This window comes from Malaclemys terrapin, chromosome 5, assembly GCF_027887155.1.
Source record: "Malaclemys terrapin pileata isolate rMalTer1 chromosome 5, rMalTer1.hap1, whole genome shotgun sequence".
NCBI lineage: Eukaryota > Metazoa > Chordata > Testudines > Emydidae > Malaclemys > Malaclemys terrapin.
Genome location: NC_071509.1, coordinates 25,064,942 through 25,089,141, shown reverse-complemented (window position 1 = coordinate 25,089,141; position 24,200 = coordinate 25,064,942). Strand labels below are relative to the sequence as shown.

The 24,200-nt window shown below is 43.3% G+C and overlaps 1 protein-coding gene across 2 annotated transcripts in view; it reads left to right on the top strand.

Annotated features, from left to right (window-relative positions):
- LOC128838319 (uncharacterized) overlaps positions 1-24,200 on the top strand; it is a 34,137-nt gene that overhangs the window by 4,080 nt on the left and 5,857 nt on the right. Inside the window, exons 3-5 of one of the 2 annotated variants that reach the window (XM_054030399.1) lie at positions 382-498; positions 1,058-1,173; positions 4,289-5,749. In XM_054030399.1, the coding sequence (XP_053886374.1) occupies positions 382-498; positions 1,058-1,173; positions 4,289-4,399 (344 nt within the window). In that variant the 3' untranslated portion in view covers positions 4,400-5,749. Of the gene's footprint in view, positions 1-381; positions 499-1,057; positions 1,174-4,288; positions 5,750-24,200 lie in introns of those variants that run through there. The other variant, XM_054030400.1, reaches the window with a different exon arrangement.

Sequence of the window (24,200 nt, the reverse complement as noted above, 5' to 3'; positions counted from 1 at the left end):
AAGCAAGATTAGGAGATACAATAGTGAGTATTTTTGATTCACTTGTGGCAAGCATTGCAACCGTCATCAAATGGTTTAAATAAAAATGCTACACACGTGCAATATTGTATTATTTTATTGTATCATTGCAAAATATTAATCATTTTTATTTTAGGGCCCAAAACTTCAAACACTTAAGCATGTGTGTAACTTTGTTTACGAATTGTCCTATTGAAGCGGTTATTCATATGAGCAAAATCACACACACGTTTAAGTGTTTGTGGGATTTAATATTGAACCTAGCCATCGAGGCAATAGGACACACATATCTAAAAACTTAACAAGGTCTTATATATTGTGCTTTTAGTAATAAGTAACTTGATTTGAAATGTTTGATTGCAGAAGCTGGATCAATGGAAAGCTATTCTTTTATGGCAATTCTAGCCATCTTTCCTTTCCTAATATCAGGGGGCTGTTTCTATCTCTGTTACAAAAAGCAGCAGAACTCAAAACACTCTGGTAAGTGGCACTGCATTTTTACATATAGTCCCTAACAGCAAAATGCTGGTCTCAGAATATGTGTGCACCTAAAAAAGCAGCACTAGGAGGGGAACTGCATGGTACAACTGTTGCGCCCTCCAGTCCTGAGTCTTCATGGGTACTCCAAGCAATGAGCGGTAGTTGGGGCATTCCAAGCATTTATTATGAGGCATGGTCCATGTGTGTTTGCATGGACCCTTCTTATGCACCCACAATCTCTATGCACCCTCACTTGCTTGAATTACTCATAATCCTGGAAAGAGTAAATGTGTCTCTACAACGTGCTGCCACATATGGACCCTGCAAAGCTGAGCTGTATGGTGTATAAAAGGGACCGCAAAAGTTTGGTGTCTGGGCACCCTTCACTAGCACACAGTAGGTCTACACACTTCTTTGCATGCCATGTAGACCAATGAAAGATCAGTCCCCATCAATCTACCCTCATAAAGCACTGATGTGACTCCTGAAATGTGTAATAAACAAAATAATGGCTCTGCTTTGTATTTATGTCACATAAATGTGTTCCATCCACCTTCAGTGCCAGAGAGAAGGACCCATGAGGAACAGACACTTCAGGTTACCGAATTGGATGAAGGAACTGAGATAAATGAAGCAGATGAGAGAAATTCTTCTTCATCAAACTCATCAGAATGGGTAAGTGATTTACAGCAGGGGTCGGCCTACAAGAAGTGGGCTCCGAAGTGAGGTACTCATGGAGGTTCCATTGAGCAGACAGAATTTAACAGGAGAACAGGAAGTTGCTGCTGTTTAGTACAGTGTCCTACTGCACAACGTAAAACCATGAAATAAAATGAAATGCATTGTCAATAAGAGCAAGGCAGACTTGCTTAATTTTATTTAAAACTGCATGTTGGGAAGGCCGTATCCTACTGTTCCCCCTGAAGTGCTAGAGCATGCCATAGCATAGTCCCCCATTGCTACTGCAGCCATGGTTAGCAGCTTTAGTGTACTTGACATTGTGGGGAAAGCACAGAACACAAGTATGTATGGCAAGTAAGCAAGAGGAGTAAGGTGGCTATACCATATTGTACTCAGAGGTTCAGCTCCTCACTGATGCTGGAGCAACACCCAATGTAGCTAGGGACTGAGAACGTTGGCTTTACACTGTCTTTCTGCTCCTCCCTTTGGTCCTGGTTCAGCTCAAGGCACCATTCAAGCAGCTGGAGATCACCGGAGTGCAGAAGCTCTCAGCCATTCCCCTTTTCCCTGGCTATGCCTAGGACATCCCTACATTGGGGTGGCATAAAACCAGTTACACCTGCCTCCAGATTCCCCTGTTCTGGGGAGACCCATGAAGCTGGTTAAGCCATCTTTATGGGTCTTTGTACTGCCATCAGGGCCTAGATCTGGCCCAGAGTCAGCAGTAAAGGTGTCAGTGGCATCATAAAAATTCATAGCTGTGTCTGATTTCCATTTGTTTGGAAGTTATTCACCTAACCGTAAGCACACTAGCTGTAGCAGGATAACAGTGTGTGTGTGTGTATGTGTATGTGGAGCAGGGGGGGTCTAGCACTTAAATATAGCCCCTGACATCATCAAACCACTGTATAAACCTTAAATAATAAATTCTCACAATACCTAAGTTAACAGATTGGGATATTGAGACACAGAGGATCAAATTCAACCCTAGCAGACACAGTTTCCATTGAAATCAGTGGGAGTTTCACAGGCTTACACTAAATGTAGCCCAGAGTGGTTAGGTAAAGTGCCAAAGGCCACAGAAGTGGTTATAGACAGAGCTGCTGATGTTAAAACACAGTAGTTCTTGGCTTCCCACCTCATACTCAGTCTCACATTAGCTTTGTTGTTACCACTACTGAAAATCCACTGGTAATTGCCATGGATGGCACAAATGGTCAGGACGAGTAATTTTTTGGAAACATTTATAATTGAGAGCTTCTTCACCAGAATGCATTGCTTCACCCTGGGACCCTTCCTGACCTCTCGAGGTCCCTTCCAGTTCTATGATTCTATGATTAAAGAGTTTATTTTGTAATACTACAGGAAATATCAAAATAATTTTTGCACTGTGGTCGTAGCCATGTTGATCCCAGTATATTAGCAAGACAAGGTGGGTGAGACAAGGTTGGTCCAGTAAAAGATATTACCCCAGTCAAAATATTTTTAAAAAAATCTATTAATTTCATTTAAAATATAAAAGTAGACCTCTTATTATGGTGGATAGCTCTGTTACTTGTTAATATTTGATGATGACATGAGAAAAATTATGTTGAGAATGAGAAGGCAAGCATCAAAGCTAGGGTGCAAAGCAATCAGTTCACTGCTAGCCATTAGCTTCAATGGACTTGCATGGACAACAAGAGTCATCCAGAAGACGTGTGAATATAATTATGAAAGATCTATTGTTGTTGTTGTTTTATAACTAAATGGCTGTTAACCACAGTCACCTCTTCTCATGTATCTTTTAAGTTCTAATACAGATTATGAACTTTTTAATAGGAATTGTGATCTTTCATTTCTAAGACTGCCTTGTTATTAGTTGGATCAGGTGACAAGTGTCACAAAGTTTGCAGCAGTTGTTTAGAACATTTTTTGCTTGCTTTAAATGAGGTTTTGCTATTTTTTTTCCTGGGTTGCATTAAGTACCTTTTCTGGAGACAGCGAGTGTCATGCTGCTGCAAACTAAGTTTATTCATGTCTGAATCCAATCTTATATCCAGTGCAAATCTATCTGCCATCTCTAATTTACGTTCTTACAAAGTGGATGCCATATAGCTGTGAGCATCACAGTTTCTACTTGTTTAGGTATCATAGGCAGTAGTAGTTGTTTTCTACCTCTTGGGGAGAAAGGATGATCATGTGGCTGAAGAACAGGGCTGGGAATCCAGGCTTGGGTCATATTATTGGCTCTGTCACAGATTTCCTACTGCAAGTGACTTCATCTATCTGGGCCTCAGTTTCCCTTCTGTAAAAATGGGGATGATAATACTTTCCTTAAAGCAATATTGTGAGGACAAATTAAAAAACATCCAATTCTTGACGTCCATTATCACACTATTGTGTACTGCACAAGGCTGAGAATTTTGGGAGAGTTAATGAGATGATTCTGTGGTAAACACCCCAGGCATAACAGAATCTTGTGCTGTGGGCATGCACATGTATGTGGGTTTTGGGGGGAGATGTTTAGGACTCCCAGCATTTTGTTGCAGATCTCATCTAAATACCTCAAAGATTTTACCCACAAATACTCATGAAATGAAAATTGGATCATTTTGTACAGCTCCGAATAGCACCTAGATAGCACAGTAACTGGACACTAGATAGATTACATCGAAAACAGCAGCTAAAAGAAACAGCACTGTGGTTTTGTACATAAACCCACATATAGCGGGGACATTAAAGGACTTGAAAGGTCATGATGGTAGAAAACCAAGCCCAGTTCTGGTGCCATTTAAATAGGAATGGACCTGAACTAAAAGTCAGGATCAACCACTGCAAATTTTGTGGATTCAGATCCAAATGAGAACTTTGCATCTGGGCTCTTCCTATAATGGGATAAATGAAATCCCTGGTTCCAAACATTGGGAAAACTTTGCATTTGAATCCAAATATTGTGGCTTGGGCTTATTTCTAAATGTAGAACTCTATGACTTTTGAGATGGGTCAAATCAGGTTCCTTTTCTGTTCCTTGAGTCCTATTCTAGGTGATGTGTTAGATAATTATTCAGCTTAAAACACACTTTAATAGTATAAGTTAATTTGATGGGAGTTTTCTTTGGTTTTCAAGGCTATTTCCACACTTTATGAGTCCCTTGATTATTTTGCAATGAAGCAAGATGAAGATAAAGATCAGGACAACAAACACTCTGTCACTTTTGCATCAAATGCAGAAGATTAGTAAATCTCATGACTAACAGCAGCAGCTAGGAAATCTAGAAGATTTGAGGAAAAAAGCAAGGACCCTCCATCCACTTTGACATTCCAGATTTGAAAGTTCATGTAATTAATGAGAGACCGATAAAACTGGCAAGGCCACTGATTACAATAGCATAATTTGCTTCTTGATCTCCCAGTGTGCAACTGAAATGCAGTGAAGTCTGTTTGCTGTCCCTGGCACACCATTGTGACAGTGAAGCGAGTATGGTATGAGAAGTAAGGTTGGTTCAAAATAATGGAGAAAAGTATTTCTGTTATTGACTTTCATGCAAAATTCCCGGAGTCTTTTGTTGTTGCTGTTTTAAAAGTTTGATATCTCCCTATTTACCTGGAGGTTTATTGTCATGTAGTGGCTTCTCTTCCCCCAGTTCCCACTTCCCAGTGTGCAGGAGTAAACATAACGATGCGCAATCATACTGTGAGCATTTGCCAAACTGAATACCATTGAACCATTAAAAGTGTTGCCTCAGGCAATGGACAGTATGTGATGGTTTAGAGGAAGGTGGAGAAAAACCCCACACTGATAATCACCCAGGTAGTTGGGCAATACTCTGCATAGGATGAAATCCTTCCTGATCACTGAGGGGGATCACCAGATGCACTCAAGCATGAGATTTCATTACCCTATCTTAGCATGAGTGAGTTTGCAGGGCAGCATGACATCCTATATAGAATATGACAGTTAATGTATTAAAGTTAGCTAGAGCCTTTCTGAGTAAAGTTATTCTCCTGCGTATGCTAAATATTATCTCACAGTTTAAATATTATACATAATAAAAGCTAATTATAACCCACTTTGTGGGGATAAGATTTGGGGTGCTGCAGATTTTCTCCCACTCTGACAACCTCAAAAATAAGCACTGAAAAATTGTCCAAAAACTAAACACAAGATTAAAAAGTGACTTCCTATAAGCCTAATAGGAGGCAAACATTAACAGCAAACAAACGCAGCGGCTAATATTTTAGGCTTATTGAAAACAAGAGAAAGTGGCTGAAACATCAGTGTGTTTGTGTAGCAATCTTTTTTGTCTGCTGTTAAGGTTCATTCTGTGGACAGGTGGACAGTGGATTATTTTCCCAACAGTGGGCACAGGTAAGCAGACTTCATCATTATGTAAGAGAGTGCTGATCCAGGCGGTCCTGGAGGGTGCCAGCAAACACAGACTGGTTTTTCCAAACTGCCCAGGAACAGCTCTGACAATAAATGTTATTCTGTATCTTTTCAATGAAAATGGAATGGGTTCCAAGTATTTTCTGTGTGTAGCTGTATGTGTAGAGTGAGAGAGACAGAGTATCAATTGGTAACAGTGCATCTCTCTGTCTATCAGTAAATCTAAATCTATCTGTATTTAACTTATATGTAAATAAAATCAGATTTTCTTAGTTATTTTTCTTCTCTTTTTGTTAAATTTAAATCATTTAAACCACAAGCCTCAGTGTCTCTCATCATGATATTAATTATTACAGGCTTGTTCCCTCTGCTGCAGGATAAACCCTCATAAAAGTGTCATGAAGCATCTTTGTGACTGGTGACGTTTCAGAGTGGGACAGATTTCTGTGGGCTTGTCCTATGAGTGGAAAGTCCACTGTTTTGTTTTGTTTGCTCATTATTTTATATTTATTTTTTGTTCTCCAGTGTTATCTCAGTGTTTGAAGTAACAGTTACTTTGCTGTGGAAAACTGATGAGTGGGAGCTCTGCATTTACAATGTCACGCTGCAGAATCCACTGGAAATTGTACATAGGTTGCAGGAGGAGAGAACGGAGCAAGGAGGAACATTTGAATACATCTGTGTATTGCTGATGAGACACACAGTGGCTACATAAACCACACAGATTTGGGAAGCTAGAAATAGAAATCTGACATTTCATGAGCTCCAAAAACAGTTCTCTACCAGTTGAGCTAAAATATATTTCCCTTAGCTGCTAGTAACAGTAGGTCTCTTATTCTTTCCATGATCAATCTCTTTTTCTCTCTCTCTCTCTCACTCGCAAAGAGAGAGAGAGAGGCGGAGAGAGCACCAATACCTTACAAAGAGGAAGGGGTAAAATGAAATTACATTGCTCACAGATCTGCAGTTCTAGGGCTGAAATGTCCTGTCTGGTATTTGGGAAGTAGCATCATTGAAAATGCCTGTTGGCCTCATCAGGGTGAGGGTGTCAGTAGTCTGGAGATTATGCATCTGAAGAAGTGGGCAGTAGCCCACGAAAGCTTATGTTCTAATAAATTTGTTAGTCTCTAAGGTGCCACAAGTCCTCCTGTTCTTTTTGCGGATACAGACTAACACGGCTGCTACTCTGAAATAAGGTCCTAGGAAAGTTTTATATCAGGCTCAGTCCATGGATGGACAGGAATTTAGGAGATATATACAATTGGTAAAGCTGAAGGTAACTTTAATATCAAATGCTTGATCCAAGAAGCTCCCAATAGTGCAACAGAGGTAAGTAATAAGTGGTTAGCAACAAATCTGTTTTTCCCATCTGCCAGTGGTAGGCCTGCATTTAAAATACTTCAAGGAGATGCACTGTAGTCAAGAAAGCCAAAGAGATATTGTGGCTACATACTTAAGAATGAAGGGGCATGCTCTGAGCCGCAGGTCAGCGGCATGTCTGTGAATCATGTTCTTGCTGGACATTATTAGTAAGTATTAAATTACACGATGGCCTCCCCAGTAAGGATTTCTGGATCTGCCCTTGCTAACAGCTGCCTGTATTGCAATATATGACCAGCATTTCTATGTTCTGGCTCTTAAAGGTTACACCCAGTTGTCCTGACCTATTTTTATCCATGAGCTGAACATGGCTAGAAGCCAGCTGATTTATTTTCAGAGCTCACACCCTTTGCCTGTGCCCTACTCAGTCATTTCACACATGTGCTTCATTTCTTTTGTGGGTTCTTATATGAGATAAGAATCCCTGTCAAGGACTTCTCACAGAAGCACACATCTGCTTATTTTGCTTGTTGATTTAATTTTCCTACTGCTGCCATCTTCGCTATGGACTTGCTTTAAAATAGACAGAACACTATAGTTAATCTCATGTCATATTCTGGCACCCAGCGTGATATTAACACTGGCTGGTCAGACAGTCCTCTGGACCATTTGGTGATCATTCAAACCCATATGCCTAATAATAAAACATTTCAAACTTCAAGAGAACCTATGAGGATTTGATTTCAGCCATTTTGGCCTCTTTCCTCCTGAGCAGGGTGTATCCAGAAGCACGTTTCAAAAGGTTTAATTTTAGATTCAAAGCACTTCTCTGCACATAGGTTAAAACCTTATTAAACAGTAAGGCAGCTATGATGTCATGGGACCCACAGGATGCTGTCGCTGGGGGTTGGTGCACTAGCCACAGCAATTAAGTACTGCAGATTTCAATACTCCTTGGCTCACATTTAAATTATTTTTCCTAATTTTGAAAAATCTTTTACCCTCCATGGGGAGGTGGATTCTCCCTCCCCTCACCCAAAGCTACTTGCGCACTGGGGGGGCCTTTCTCCCATGGCATTTGTGGAAGGAAGGTGTGAAGCAGATTTTCCTTCTTCTGTGGAGTCTGGGTGCATTGGCAGAGGTGATTGGTACTATAGAACGGTGTTTCTCAACCTTTTTGATACCAGGGCCAGGCTTGCTGCCTTACTAAAGTGTGTCAGGGAGATCTCAGGGATCGGCACCGGCACTGGTCCGTGGACCAGTCATTCAGAAACACTGCGATAGACCACCCAATGCTAGGTGCAATGGTATTGCTTTTATGGCTGATAATGTGACTGAAACAGGGATAAGGTGCTGTCAGAGTAGCAGTGATGAAGACTAAGGCCTTGTCTACACACAAATCGAATCAGTTTTAGTTGGTTTAAAAACTGATTTTATTAAAACTGCTGCAAACCTCTGTGTTGGACACAATTAAACTGCTTTTATCTATTTAGTTTGGGCCGGTACGTTTTCCAGTGTATGCTAAACCTGCTATAAGTCAGGTTTCAATCAATTTAAGTGTGTCCACAAAGAGTTTAGTTAAACACTACATCACCTTAAAAACACACCTTTAGTTAAACAGATGCATCATTGTGTGTGGACCAGGCCTATATACAAAGTCTGTTTAATGCAAACAAGAGAAGGTAATTCTTTCCTTGCTCCCAGCACTACTGGGGAATAAAAGTTAAACTAATGCAGCAGCCCACAATCAACAATTTGCATGAGCCAAATGGCATTTGAAGGCGAAAAGCTTTTATAGCCCTCTTCTAAACCTAAACCTGTGGTTTTCAGCTGAGTCCTAAATCTGAAGAAACAAAAGTCTCCCATTGCTACTGACCACCCTAATTTGGATGTACTTGGAGGAAAGAAATGGAAACAAAATCATCAATTGTTATGACCACACAATCTGTTTTTCCACTGAACTACAGAGACTGCTAAGTTCCCCATCCCCTTTCTGCTCTCTGCAGGGGGGTAGTGGAGGTGAAACCCAAGGATGGTTTTCCATACCATAACCATTTTAGTATCAGATTCTAACTACTTATGTGAGGCTACATCATCCTTTATGTCGGCAGGGAAAATGTCAATGAGAACCATACAACAAAGAAGCAGATATGACACTATGTACCCATCTGTGCCCTTGGCTAATAACAGTGAGGGCGGGGGACGGGGACAGTCTTTAAATACTTAAGAAATTCATTAAGCATCTTAGCAATTTCCTGTGAAAAGTAAATTGCAAAGTAAAAAACTTCAAATCTATTTTACTTCACCAATATGTGCTGAATGTCCCCACTAAGCAGGATGAGAAATAAATTAACAAGTAAATTAAGTGTTAAAAACTTTAAAAATCCACCATAAACCAATTTAACGGATATGGCTGACTCCACTGTATTCTGGCTCCATGCTCCAATGGACTTTGTTGGCAGGTAGGATGTGGCAATAATTATTTCCTTGGCTTTGTAGCAGAGCAGAGTTGTTTAGTGGGACTTTGGAGTATCTACAAATGATAGTTTTAAACACAGGGGCCTGGAGCAAGTGGGTGCTACTCAACTGACTTCAGTAAAAGTTGGACCCACTAACGTCAGCTCTGAATTTGGCCTGGTAAGGTTTCATTTGTTTATGTACATTTCACACAGGCAGCCCAGCAGGGCGGTGGCTGCATGTGAGTTACTATTTGTAAAATGGACTTCAGACTAGAGCCCAGCGCAGACACAAAAAATGTGTATCTGTATCCGATCTGCAAAAGTTGTTTGCAGATATCCGCATCCACGGACGTGGATATCCGCAGATATCCACGGATTTGTAGGGCTCTAAATAGCACCACAGGTCACCGCACAGCACTGACCAGTGGTGCCGGGGTGGGAGGGGGCTCGCCCGTCCACTTTTCACAGGGGCGGCCTCTTTCCCCTTCCCCTCTTCTTCCTCCTCATCCCCCCCTTCCCCCGCATGGAGCTCAGCCGGGGAGCCTGGGCAGCTGTGGAGAGCCGCGGTGGACCCTCCACCTGCCCGCAGGGGTATGGAGGGTTGAGAGCAGCCCCCAGCCATATCCCCGCCCCCCAGGCTCCCCACTTAGTCGAGGGCAGGTAGAGGGTCCGCGACTCTGTGCCGGCTCCCAACAGCTGCCCGCGCGGCTCTCCCCGACCCGGCTCTGATGGGGGTGGAGGGGCAGTGCCTTGAAGCCTCAGCCCAGGCACGGTAAGAGCTGGGCGAGCAGCTGTGAGAACCATGGCAGGGACCCTCCACCTGCCCTGGGCGGGAGGTCTGAGTGGCAAGTACATGGGCCAGGGACTGCTCAGGGCCCTCCGCCCCAGGCAGGTGAAGGATCCACCGTGGCTTCCCACAGCTGCCCGCCCAGATCTTATTATGGCCAGACTGCAACTCTGAGGCCCGCCCCCTATGGCTGGAGTCAGAGCCAGAGCTGGGTTGGGGGGAGCCTGGGTCCCTCCACCTGCTTTGGCGAGTCTGTGCTACAGCTCCAGAGCCCTGCATGGATACAAAATTTGTATCTGTATCCGAGCTTTTATTCGCAAGAATGGTCCATGGATATAAAGTGCAGACCCCCAGATTTGCAGGGCTCTACTTCAACCTGAATCTTCGTTCAGTGAACATGTACCAGTTTGGTTTTGCAAAGAATAGACAAATGCCCCTGCATGTATTTCTGCAATCAATAGAAGACTGTGCAGCAAGCTAACAGTTTCACTGCAAATCTCACACATACACTATTACTGAGAACTGAGGTTTCCTGAGGAAGCGGACATGAGTCATAAAAGGAATAAGATTCTCATCTGCGTGCCATGGGGGTCAATGCCAACCTAAAAGGTGGTGTTTATCAATGGCTATTCTGTGACTTGTGCAAAAAAAAAAAAATAGTGGTCTAAGTCCCCTATTATCATTGGCACCCCTTTTTGGTCACCTCAGTAGAGACGCTACAGAATAAATAAAAACAGTGAGGGATGGGTGAGTCACGTCCCTGGGGCACAGTGGGGAGCCTGAATTGTCACTGCATAGGCTGAGAGTGTTCTATGAAGAACTGGAAAGTGGGTAAACTGCCCAAGTGCAAGGCACTTTTTACATTGGAGAAGTGTCTCTCTGTTAGGGGTTTGCACTACATCAGTGTGGCTATATGAGTGCAAAAAACCCCAAGGTAGACAAGGCCTTAATCATAAACAAACAAAAAATGGGGGAAGGGAGAAAAAACCAAAGGTTACATTGATAAGCTCACCAAGGGAGTTGGAAAGACTGTCATTGAGTTCAGTGGGTTCTGGATTTGGTCTTTGGTTACTCACTAACCTACAGGCACATCTTCAGGGCTCCCTTAAATTAGTGTTGTTTGGTGGTTTTAAACTCCGCACAGGTGACACAGCATGTACAAAGGCATGAGGCTGGAATGGGACAGGAAATAAGAGCACGCCTAAAATTTGGCATCATTGGCATGTCAGGAAGTGAGGTCCAAGATATTAAAGTAGGACTGAGCAATGGAAGGCCTTGAAAACAAGGAAGAGCAGTGTGAGCTGTTGTGTTTATCTGCTATGAAACTCATAGACTTTAAGACCAGAAGGGCGCATCATGATCATCTAGTCTGATGCACATCTCAGGCCTACCCACTCCTGTAATAGGCCCCTAACCTCTGGCTGAGTTACTGAAGCCCTCAAATCATGATTTAAAGAAGTCAAGTTACAGAGAATCCACCATTTACTCTAGTTTAAACCAGCAAGTGACCCAAATCCATGCTGCAGAGGCAGGCGAAACTCACACACACTCTCTCTCTCTCTGCCAAGCTGACGTGGAGGGAAATTCCTTCCCAACCACCAAATATGGTGATCAGTTAGACCCTGATCATGTTGTTTAGACCCACCAGCCACTACTTCACTGTGTGGCTTCAGCTCCTGAAAATCCCATACACAACTACTGTGTCCTTTTCTCTTCTTTGGTTCTGGAAACCGACAAAATGAATGTGTCTCCTTTATGGACTCTCTGCAGCAGAAGAGGGAGAGTGTTTAGATAATAGTGTAGTGACAGGCACTTTAGAAATGTCATTAGCTTTAATTAGATTAGGTAGTATTCCCCTCTTCTCTGGTTGACAGTTTAGCCCCTGTACTACATTAGGTACACTTTGTTCTTTATAGTTTCATGAAAATATTGATTAAAACCAACCAGCTGATATTGAGCAAGAAAGGAAGTGGAAAGAGTGGCTACACTCTTCAGGCCAAATGAGAAGATTGCCTCTGGGTAAAGAGAAGAGCAACTGGTTTCCTATCTTGCCTTGAGATCTGTGATGTGGTGGGGCAGGCTGCGAGAGCAGTGAACAATGAGGCTAAAGCACTGTGAAGAGGAGCATTAAAAAAGGCAGGTTGTTTGTAGGAGATCATAGACCACATTCTACACATACTACTCTGATGACAATAGAATTATACCCGGCTCACAGCAGTGTAACTGAGAATAGAATGTTCATCCATAACTGAAGAATTCTTTGTTCTCTAAATTCATTTTAACATTATTTAAAAGCAGTGTCCTTGGCAAGTTGTATCCTAATAAGTTGTTTCATTGTTGCGTTTGAAGCAATCTATATCATTAAGTAGGATTTTCCAGAATCAGAACCACAGCTCCAATCACTTCCAAACTTTGATGAATTTTGGATATGAATATTTATTCAAACTTCATGGCATAGGCCTAGCTGCATAATGAGCTGAAGCAGATCACTGAATTTGACTATTCTTTGGTTTAGGGGACTTCTACACTGACAAAGTTACAGCACCAGCAGTTACAGTGCCTCTCAGAGAGCACTGAAGGGAAACCGCTGTTGTGTGTTCACACTGTGGGTTGTGTGTTCACATTTGCGCACTTGCAGTGATATTCGGAGCGGTGCACTCTGGGCAGCTATCCCACAGAGCACCTCTTTCTCTTCTGCCGCTAAGACTTGTGGGAAGGTGGATGGGGTTGCGCGGCATCCTGGGTCCTGTCCCAATGCCCTGTGATGCATTGCTTCGCATCCCAGCAATCCCTGTGCTTCCATCTGCATTTGACGCCATCTTTCAACGGTTTGTGGCAGTGGAGTTATTCCTTAAACTACAAAGGCAAGAGGAGTGCGACATTGATCTCATCACGCGGACTAGCTACGACATGAGATTGCTTGTGGCATTCATGGAGGTGCTGACCACAGTGGAACGCCGCTTTTGGACTCGGGAAACAAACACTGAGTGATGGAATCACATCGTCATGTACGTCTGGGATGACGAGCCGTGACTGCAGAACTTTCGGATGAGGAAAGCCACATTCATGGGACTGTGTGATGAGCCCTATGGCTCAAGGACACGAGCATGAAAGCTGCCTTGTCTTTGGAGAAGCGTGTGGCAATTTCACTGTGGAAGCTGGCCACTCTAGACTGCTACCGATCAGTTGCTAACCAGTGTGGAGTGGGAAAGTTGACCATTGGACTTGTGTTGATGAAAGTGTGCAGGACCTTTAATCACATCCTGCTCCGAAAGACCAGGCAATGTGCGTGACATTGTAGATGGCTTTGCACAAATGGGCTTCCCTAACTGCAGAGGGGCGATAGATGGCACGCACATTCCAATTCTGGCACCAGACCACCTACCCACCGAGTACATTCATCGCAAGGGGTATTTCTCAATGGTTCTTCAAGAGCTTGTGGATCACCGTGGGCATTTCATGGACATTAACACAGGCTGGTCCAGAAAGGTGCATTACGCACGCATCTTTCGGAACACTGGCCTGTTCAATAAGCTGCAAGCAGGAACTTTCTTCCTGGACCAGAATATCGCTGTAGGAGAAGTCGAAATGCCCATTGTGAGCCTGGGAGACCCCGCCTACCCCTTAATGCCATGGCTTATGAAGCCATACACGGGGCAACTTGACAGCAGCAAGGAGTGGTTCAACAACAGGCTGAGCAAGTGCAGAATGACTGTTGAGTGTGCATTTGGCCGTTTAAAAGCCCACTGGCAATGCCTGTATGGAGAGCTGGACCTGGCTGATGACAATATTCCTATGCTTATAGCCACGTGCTGTATGCTCCATAATATTTGTGAAGGGAAGGGTGAAAGCTTCACTCAAGGCTGGACCACAGAGGTTCAGCGCCTGGAGGCTGAGTTTGAACAGACAGAGGGTAGGTGCCGACTTCCTCTTTTTCAGCCCCGCCCTCTTTCTGCCCCCATTCCACCCTCTTCCCCAAGTCCCTGCCTCTTCTCCACCCCTTCCCCTGAGCGCACTACGTCACCGCTCCTCCCCCTTCCTCCTGGAAAGCCCTAAGTGCCACCAAACAGCTGTTAGGCGGTGGGGGGCTGGAAGCGCTGGGAGGGAGGAGGAGGAGCGAGGACACAGTGTGCTCACGGGGTGGAGAAGGAGGGGGGGGAGCTTGGCTGCCAGTGGGTACAGAGCACCTGCTAATTTTTCCCTGTGGGTGCTCCAGCACCGGAGCACCCATGGAGTCGGTGCCTATGAGGCAGAGAACAGGGCTATTAGAGGGGCACAGAGTGGAGCCATAAGGATCAGGGACGCCTTGAGGTAGCAATTTGAAGCTGAAATGCTAGGAAGTGATTGGTGCACATGCTGCAATAAGGGGGTTGAACATAATTGTATGTTGTTTTGCAGTGCTCTTTTTGCTTTCACTTAATAGAATAAAGATTGCTTTCAAACCAACACAATTCTTTTATTAAAAGACAACAGCTGAAGGAGAAAGTCAAATGAAAAAATACATCAGCAGGGAGGGGGATGGGGGAAGGGAAGGTCCAGAGGAGGAGGGGTCCTAGGACGGCTAAAGATTTGTGTATGTCCAGCGATCATATCCAACTTTCTCCTTTGGAGTACAGTGCAGCGGGTAGTGTACTTCAGCAGGGTCCAACTGCAGAGGGATGGGTGTTAAGTGCAGTGGGTAGTGGGAGTCCACAGTGCTGGATGGACTGTGAGGAGGGAGGAGTGGAATGCTGCGGGTAGCGAGTGGAGCCAGGAGGTTGATAAGATTGTGTTGGCGGTGTCCGTGGGGCACACGGGAAAGAGTTTTGCGACAGCGGCTGCAGGGGAGGGCGGGCGCAGAGCTGCTCGGTTTGAAGAGCTAGTATTGCCTGGACCATGTCTGCTTGGCGTTCCATAACGTTTAAGAGCCACTCCCTGGCTTCTTTCTGGTGTGCCGCGTTCTTTCGGTCCCTCTTCTCGCTGTCTCACCACTCCTTCAATTCCTGTTTCTTTGCGACAGAGTGCATCATAACCTCACAAAGAAAGTTCTCCTTAGTTCTTCTTGGCCGCTTTCTAATTCTATGCAGCCATTCTGCTGCCTATAACAAAGGGGGAGGCTAGGCTCCCAAGATCATCTCTGTGGAGTTTAAATGCAACATTTTACAGAAGCAATATTGTTTGCAACACAGACAACAGTGATTCAGTGCTTTAAAACACAGCCAGTACTCCCACACCTGTCACTAACTGGCTGACCCCAGGCAAGCACACATGAGCCACAAGACCTCCAAAATTGTGAGTAGTCGCAGGGGCAGGTAAATCAGTCTTCCCGGACCCTGCTATACACTGGGCACGTGGCTCTTGGGGAGAGCCAGCACTGTAGGGGGGCCTAATAATCATTCCTGTCCCCATGCTTTCCACAGGATGTGATTATAATGGAAGCTATCTCGCTGCTGAGGGTGAGCAGGGAATCAAGGGAGGGTCTGCTCCAAGTCTGCGGTTTCCGCCCTGGCCCTATGCGGCTCGTCTGTGTGCAGCAATGGTCCCTCCCTCCCCCACGCCCCCGTGATGGCACAGTGGCGCAGGAAAATTACCATTAATGGGCCAAGAGACAAAGCAGCTCTGCTGAAGAACCTGCAACAGCAGATTGCCCAGTATCTCCACGAGAGTTTCCTGGAGATCTCTGAGGGAGATTCCCATGAAGTGAGGGGGTCAGTCAATAGCCTGTCCCGCTGCTCAGACTAGGCATGCGGTGGGAGACAACCCTCCTCTTTGCAACCCTCCTGCCCCCAACAACTCAGTTCAGCAATTCCCAAAATCAGATCCACTTACCAGGGGCCTCCTCTCCTGTTTGTGCTTTGCCAGGATCCAACTGCTGTGACTGGCTAGGTTCCTCCAGGGTAGAAAAGAGCTCCTGGCTGCGTGCATCTCTGCCTCTGGGTCCCCCTCCCCCTCCACATCTTCATCCAGGATTTCCTCCTCTTGGCTCGGTCCACTCTTGACTGGCATGCAAGCGAACGAAGTATTCACAGGGGCCTTCGCAATGGAGGTTGGTCACCACCGAGTATCGCATCCAGCTGTTTGTAGAACCGGCAGCTCAAGGGCGCAACACTGGAGCAGTGGTTTGCCTCCCGCGCCTTGTGGTAGGCATTCCGCAGCTCCTTCACTTTTACCCTACATTGTAATGTGTCCCAGTCATGGCCCCTTTCTATCATGCATCGAGAAATCTGTCCGTAGGTATAATTCCTACCGTGGGAGCGCAGCTGGGACTGCACAGCCTCCTCTCCCCAAATGCTGATAAGGTCCAGCAGCTCGGCATTGCTCCAAGCGGGGGATCGCCTGGTGCGTGGAGCAGGCATGGCCACCTGGAAAGATGCGCTGAGACCACTGCACGTATCACCGAGCAAACAGGAAGGGGACTTTCAAATTTGCAAAGGAATTTACGGGGTGGGGATGATGGTTGGTCACTTGAGGGCAGGGCAGTAGAGTTCAAACCGATGACCAGAGAGGTGAGAACAGTGGGACACCTCCCAGAGGCCAATCACAGCGCTGTAATCGCCATGGTGTCTGCACTGAAACTTCAGTGCTGTAGCCCCAGTGCAGAAAGCTGTACGCCTCTCGTTGGGGTGGTTTTTTTAAAGCGTTACAACTGTGCAGTTTCTGCGCACTAAGTGGCTTGGCAGTGTGTACACCTCATTAGAGTCAGACTGAATCTGGTTCCAAACACCACAGCTTGAGGCCATCTCCAATCATGATATATCTTTGAGCTTGTAATACATTTAATAGTGATGGCGGAAGTGTTTTAGTGGGAGTTGGCTCAGATAGATTAAAGATTCCCCTCCCATTACCACAGTTACAATCACCTATTTTTAGAATCAAACCTGAAGCAAACCCTTTTGGGGGGTTGTAAATGTAGTGGAGAGCTTATTACAGGATTACAAGGCAAGGAAATTCCTGATCAGCTGATCCCTTAGTAGTACTAGGAACTCTAGTTATCACAGTAGCTCTTCAAAAAGAGAGGCAGGCAGAATTTTGGTAGGAAAAAAAAATCCTTCTTCCATAATTATATGGTATAAAAGAATCTGGTTATGAAAAAATTGAATTAAATTAAATAACAATGTAGTGATCAATGGCTCAATGTCTAGTTGGTATCAAGCGGAGTGCCCCAGGGGTTGGTCCTGGGGCCAGTTTTGTTCAACATCTTTAGTAATGATCTGGATGATGGGATTAATTGCATCCTCAGCAAGTTTGCAGATGACACTAAGCTGGGGGGAGAGGTAGATATGCTGGAAAGTAGGGATAGGTTCCAAAGTGACCTAGACAAATTGGAGGATTGGGTCAAAAGAAATCTGATGAGGTTCAACAAGGACAAGTGCAGAGCCCTGCACTTAGGAAGAAAGAATCCCATGCACTGCTACAGGCTGGGGACCAACTGGCTAAGCAGCAATTCTGCAGGAAAGGACCTGGGGTATATGGTGGATGAGAAGCTGGATATGAGTCAGCAGTGTGCCCTCGTTGCCAAGAAAACACATAGAAGACAAAATGGTGAGTAAAATTTATGACTGTCTGTGATAATTGTGCAATGATTATGTTATAAAACTAGTGCACATGGATATGTCAAAATGCAATGCAAGCTAAACTTGCCTTTTGCCTTTGGTTCCTTCTGCATACAGAAAAGCAGGACTTTGTACATTCCTTGTAAATAAACAAGACTCATCATAGAAAATACCAGACTCCATCATCAATTTTTACTCCCACCTGGAGTAGGGCCCTGAACTTTGACTAGCCACTCAAGTCAAAAAGGAGTAACATTGTATTTGACATTTTAGTTTAATCTGTTTGAGAACATCTGTTTTCAAACCAGAGCATAAAAACAATGTTGAAACCACTATAATCAGGCTTATACAATCATCATTAAAAAACCCACCATAACATCTTCATATGCTAATAACTACATAGGTACAGTGTTTCCATAAAAAGAACAGGAGTACTTGTGGCACCTTAGAGACTAACAAATTTATTTGAGCATAAGCTTTCATGGGCTACAGCCCACTTTATCGGATGCATAGAATGGAACATATAGTAAGGATATATATATACACATACAGAGAACATGAAAAGGTGGGAGTTGCTCTACCAACTCTAAGAGGCTAATTAATTAAGATGAGTAATTATCAGCAGGAGAAAAAAAACTTGTGTAGTAATAATCAAGATGGCCCATTTCATGTTCTCTATATCTGTATATATATCTCCTCACTATATGTTCCAGTCTATGCATCCGAAGAAGTGGGATGTAGCCCACGAAAGCTTATGCTCAAATAAATTTGTTAGTCTCTAAGGTGCCACAAGTACTCCTGTTCTTTTTGCGGATACAGACTAACACGACTGCTACTCTGAAACCTGTCAGTGTTTCCACAGTCATAACACTAGGCCAAATTCATCCCTAGAGTAACTCCAATCAAATGAAAATATTAAGATCACTAGAATTGTTTCCATGGGAAATTTTTTCTTCTTCCAGCTGTTTTAAAACAAATGAGAGTGCACAACTCACACACTCCATCACTGGGCTACTGCATCAAAACCAGCAAGTGAATTTTACTATAAACATAAGTGAAAAATTGTTACTAGTATCATAAAAGAAGTAATGTGTTTGGAAATGTGTGGCATTTAATTTTTATAATCATTGGGGTATTACAGCTGGAAAATAGATCTCAAACTTAGAAGCTTAAAATAAGTTTAAGTTGTGCTTAAATGTTAGATAATTCTTCTTCATGTGTATTTAGGGTCTGGTTAAGAAAAGGTACCTTATTTGATAGAGATGATAGATAATTAATGGCTATCTACATCTGCTGCAGGTTTAGCAATTAGATATAAATAATAATAGTAATAATTAATTAATAATAATACCACAGCAGAAAGCACTATATTAAAACCTAAGAAAATAGATCCTTTCTTTTCCCATTTTTTAGTCAGTGCTGAACATCAAGGACCTAGATTAATTGAGTCTTTTCCTCCTTTGCCCTAAGGTGGCAAAATAAACAAATGTTTTTAATTAATGCTCTGTTTCTGATAGTAGAGTAATTACTGCTATCACATTCAGCAGGTGACATTATTGCTGGAGATACTCCAGATTTACTCAGACATTGTACCTCTATTAACCCATAGGTTGCATTTTTCAGTTATTAAAATGTCAGTATTTACTAGCTGAAAAAGTTATAGCTGACCATATCAATTATGTTACACCCTCTGATTACATATGAACAAGCTGAGAAATTGTTACTCTGTGAAATGTATGTTCCTTCTGGAGAGCTCTTATCTGCTCAAGCTATAACTTGAACAAAGACAGGGTGAAAGAGAGGCACATATGGAAAACACCTATTTTCACAGATGGAAAGTTACCTGATGATGCCGAAACACTTCTCATTTCCTCAATATGTTCATAAGTGAATATTTTGCATCAAAAGAAAAGTCTTTGTATTATAAAGGCAAAGATGTTAGCTTGACACCTCTGGGTGTCAGACAGTGGGCAGTTTCCTCTGTGATGTGACACCTTCTGAGAGAATGATGATGTGTAGCAGAAGACTAACATTATCATTTACCTAGGTAAAGCCCAAGGGAAGCAAACTATTCCCCCTTATAACATTCAAAAACCAGTTGGAGAACACTTCAAATCCCCTGGCCACTTGATTACAGACCTAAAAGTCGCAATATTACACCAAAAAACTTCAAAAACAGACTCCAACGAGAGACTGCTGAATTGGAATTAATTTGCAAATTGGACACCATTAAATTAGGCTTGAATAAAGACCGGGAGTGGATGGGCCATTACACAAAGTAAAACTGTTTCCCCATGCTTATTCTCCCCCACTCCCACCAGTTCCTCATATCTCCTTGTCAGTGGCTGGAAATGGGCCATTTTCATTACCACTATAAACAGTTCTTTTTCTCTCCTGCTGATAAAAGCTCACCTTAACTGATCACTCTCCCTTATAGTGTGTATGGTAACACCAATTGTTTCATGTTCTCTGTGTGTATATATATATCTACCTACTGTATTTTCCACTACATGCATCCGAAGAAGTGGGCTGTAGCCCACGAAAGCTTATGCTCAAATAAATTTGTTAGTCTCTAAGGTGCCACAAGTACTCCTGTTTGTTTTGCGGATACAGACTAACACGGCTGCTACTCTGAAACCTATTCCCCCTTGTGTTTGGAATTTCCTTGGAAGCATTAGTGGGCCTGCCCATCTCATTACTAAAGCAGTCACTGCTTTTCCCCAGCACTGGCTGTTTGGAAACTCTTCTGAGTAGTTCAGCCTGATTTAAAAGAGTTTTAAAAGATCTTATTGTACCTCATTTTGTCCATTGTCAGCCTCATTGATTCCTGGGTCATGCACTTTTTTTTTACTACTTGTGAACAATTGGCTGAGAAATTCTCAGACATTAAAATCTCATGTAGATTGTTTAAGTGGCTGCTTTTGTGACCTAGGCATAAGATTAGATGACCATGTAGCTCCAGTTCATAAGTTCCAAGGCCAGCAAGGACCATTGTGATCATCTAGTCTGATATCCTAGTATAACAAAAGCCATAGAACTTCCCCAAAATAATCAGTGCATGAACTAAAGCATTTTAAAAAAAAAATCCAATCTTGATTTTAAAATTGTTGCCATGGAGAATTCACCACAACCTTTGATAAATTGTTCCAATGATTAACTTCTCTCACTGTTAAAAAAAAATTGCACTATATTTCCAATCTGAATTTGTCTAGTTTCTATTTCCAACCATTGGATCTTGATGTATCTTTGTCTGCTAGATTGAAGAGCCCACTATCAAATATTTATTCCCTATGTAGATATTCCTAGACTGTGACCAAGTCACCCCTTAACCTTCTCTTTGTTAAACTAAATAGATTGAGCTCTCTGAGTCACAACAAGGCATGTCTTCTAAGCCTTTAATTATTTTCATATCTCTTCTCTAAACCCTCTTCAATTTACCAACATCCTTCCTGAATAGTGGACACCAGAACAGGACATAATATTCCAGCCGTGGTCACACCAATACCAAAAATAGAGGTAAAATAACCTCTCTGCTCCTACTCAAGATTCCCCTGTTTATGCACCCAAGGATTGCATTAGGCCTTTTTGGCCACAAGTGTCAAACTGGGCGCTCATGTTCACCATGACCCTCAAATCTTTTTCAAAGTCACTGTTTCCCAGAATAGAGTCCCCCGATCTTGCAAGTATGGACTGCATTCTTTGTTCCTAGAAGTATACCTTTACTTTCGGTCATATTATAATGCATATTGTTTGCTTGTGCCCAGCTTACCAAGTGATCCAGAGCGCTCTGTCTCAATGATCTGTCGTCTTCATTATTTACCACTCCCCAATTTTTGTGTCAACAAAGGTGTGTGCAAGGGGGGGGCAAGAAGGGGCACTGGGCCCCCAATAATCGGTGGGGAACGTAGAACTCCTCCCACCCCAGGACTGCAGTGGACAGAGTGGAAATCCTCTAGAGGGCACTCTCCCCCCAGCAGCTCTGGGGCTGGAGAAGTTCTGCTCTCTCTGGTGCAGCCTTGGGGGAGAGGCTCTCTTGCTGTTCCTGCCACAGCCCAGGGGCAGGGGTTCTGCGCCCCTCGCCAGGGCTGGAGGATTTCTATGTCCCCCACTGGGGTCCCAGTGCAGGAGGAGATCGTTCTGGGTCCCCCATCTGGGCTCTGGGCCTGGAGGAACTCTCTGCTCCCCCACCCCCTTTTCTACTATGGTATTTCCTCCTAACATGCAGTGCGCAAACTTAGTGAGGTCATACATGTATCCCCATAATGTGAGGTTATGGATGCATGTGTGCCTACTGGGCTTGCACATGTTCCCCGCACAAGGTTAAGGAGCCTGAATGCAAGGTGAATTAAAGGTACAATTCGTTGAAATGGTGAATATACTGCAATTTATTTATTTGCATATGATGTATGTGCATGTGTTGATATGGTTTAATGTGTATAATATGTGTGTGTTTAATGTGTCCCCTTCCCCCCACCCCCCGCAAAAGCAGTAAAATTTAAATTCCTGCGCACTGTGTCAGCTACAAACTTTATCCATGTCAGTTTTATGTTTTCTTCCACTCATTGTTAGAAATGTTAAACAGCACAGAGTCAAGAACCCATCCCTGTGGGACCTCACTAGAAACACACCCACTTGATGATGATTCCCCATTTAGAGTTACATTTTGGGACTCTAGCCAGTTTTTAATCTGTTTAAAGTGAGCCAGGTTAATTTTGTATTGTTCCAGTTTTTAAATCAAAATGTTTGTGAAGTACCAAATAAAATGTCTTGCAGAAGTCTAAGTATATTACATCAACGCTATTCACTTTATCAACCCAACTTGTAATCTCATCAGGTTAGTTTGACGGGATTTATTTTCCATAAACCTGTATGGAATGGCATGAATTATGTTACCCCTGCTTTAATTCTTTGTTAATCAAGTCCTGTAACAGCCTCTCTGTTATCTTGCCCCGGTTATAGGTGTGCAGGTATTGTAGCTTTGTCTGTATATCTTTTATTCTGCATAACTGTGTTCTCTGAGTGTAGCCTTCTTTTCTGTTTCTCTCCACAGAAAGCTTATTGCAAGTAAATAACAGGAACAGTCTTTGTAGTCTCACTGTTGGGTCATTTAGAACTGGACTACAACAAAGTACTAGAGAATAGCATTCAGAAAATTATCTTATACCATCAAGGAGGAGGACTGGATCAATGGCTCTCCAACTGTCCCAGGCCTTGATTCAACAATGTACTTAAACACATTCTGCATATTACTCTGTAGGAGATATCCATTCATGGACCAATTTCCACTGCTCAAACCCTAGTATTCCACTGCTTGGTTCTCAAAACATTTCCTCTAGGGACCAGCTAAAAGGGCTCTTCAAACAACAGAGAGCCAGTGGTTCGTAAATTGAGAATCACTTTACTAGATAATTTATTGGACGGGTTTTTGCTGTACTTAGACGCGGGGAGGAATTATGTCCATAGATTATAGTATAACCAGTGCTTAATTTGTGCCAGGTCTTGCCAGGGATGAGCGTTGGCACATCTGAGCTTGGTAGTTCATAGCCACAGCACCTCTGGACTTGCTGCATCAGCTGTAAATGTAAAAAAATTACTTGATCCTCAGCACCTAACTGCTTGAGCCCCGGCATCTCTTTCATTACAAATTAAGTCGGAATATAACATTATCTTTAGAAAACCAAATATTTGTTTGCAGGGAAGGTCATTGACCACAAGGACCTTATTCTCCAGCCACTTAGTTCATGGGTTAATTAGATGTTATTTGTACACCCCAATGCTAGAGCTAAACATAGGTGTCTTTTCCTATGGTTTGAGACTTTACGTTTTTAAAAGCCACGTGCAGTGGGAAAACCTTTTATTTTATTAACTTAAGCATTCAAGTGAAATTGTAACTTTCACAACTAATTGGGTATTTTAAACTTATTTTAAAATGCTGGTCTATGAAATGAGTTACAACAAAACATTGTCAGCTTCCTCACATACCTGTTAGCTTGGTCAAATCTATTTTTCCAACCCATTACAGACAAGAGACGATAGGAAAAGGGGAAAAATAATAGATGCTCTTTTTTTGTAGTCCGGTAATTGGCTTCTGGCCATCACTGTGGCACTTGCCCTGTAAAAGCTGAGTCACTGGTCTGTCAGAGGTCAGGTTGGAAGACTGGCATGAAATTCTGGCCCCTCTGAAGTCAATGGAAGTTTTGCCATTGATTTCACAGGGCCAGAATTTCACCTCTGTGAGGAGTCAAGTTCCAGTTGTTGGGTGAAGTTTCCTTCTCTCTTCCGGTCAAGGAATCACATGGGATGAAATCAGATATGAAGGCAAAGACCAAATTCAGGACCAGCTAAGGTATGTTGTTAAATCTGAGAAACACCACAGCCTGAGGTTTGTCATAGTTACCAAAGTAACTGTACTTCTAACTCCTTCATGGCCTCTTGGAGGGCGCCCCACTTAGGTGTCAGGCTTTTACCACCACCTTTCTCAGGGTGAGAACCTCTGTTCCGCTCCCTCCAGAGATCAGGGATTCAGGCTGCAATTTCCTCCTGTAATTCACTGC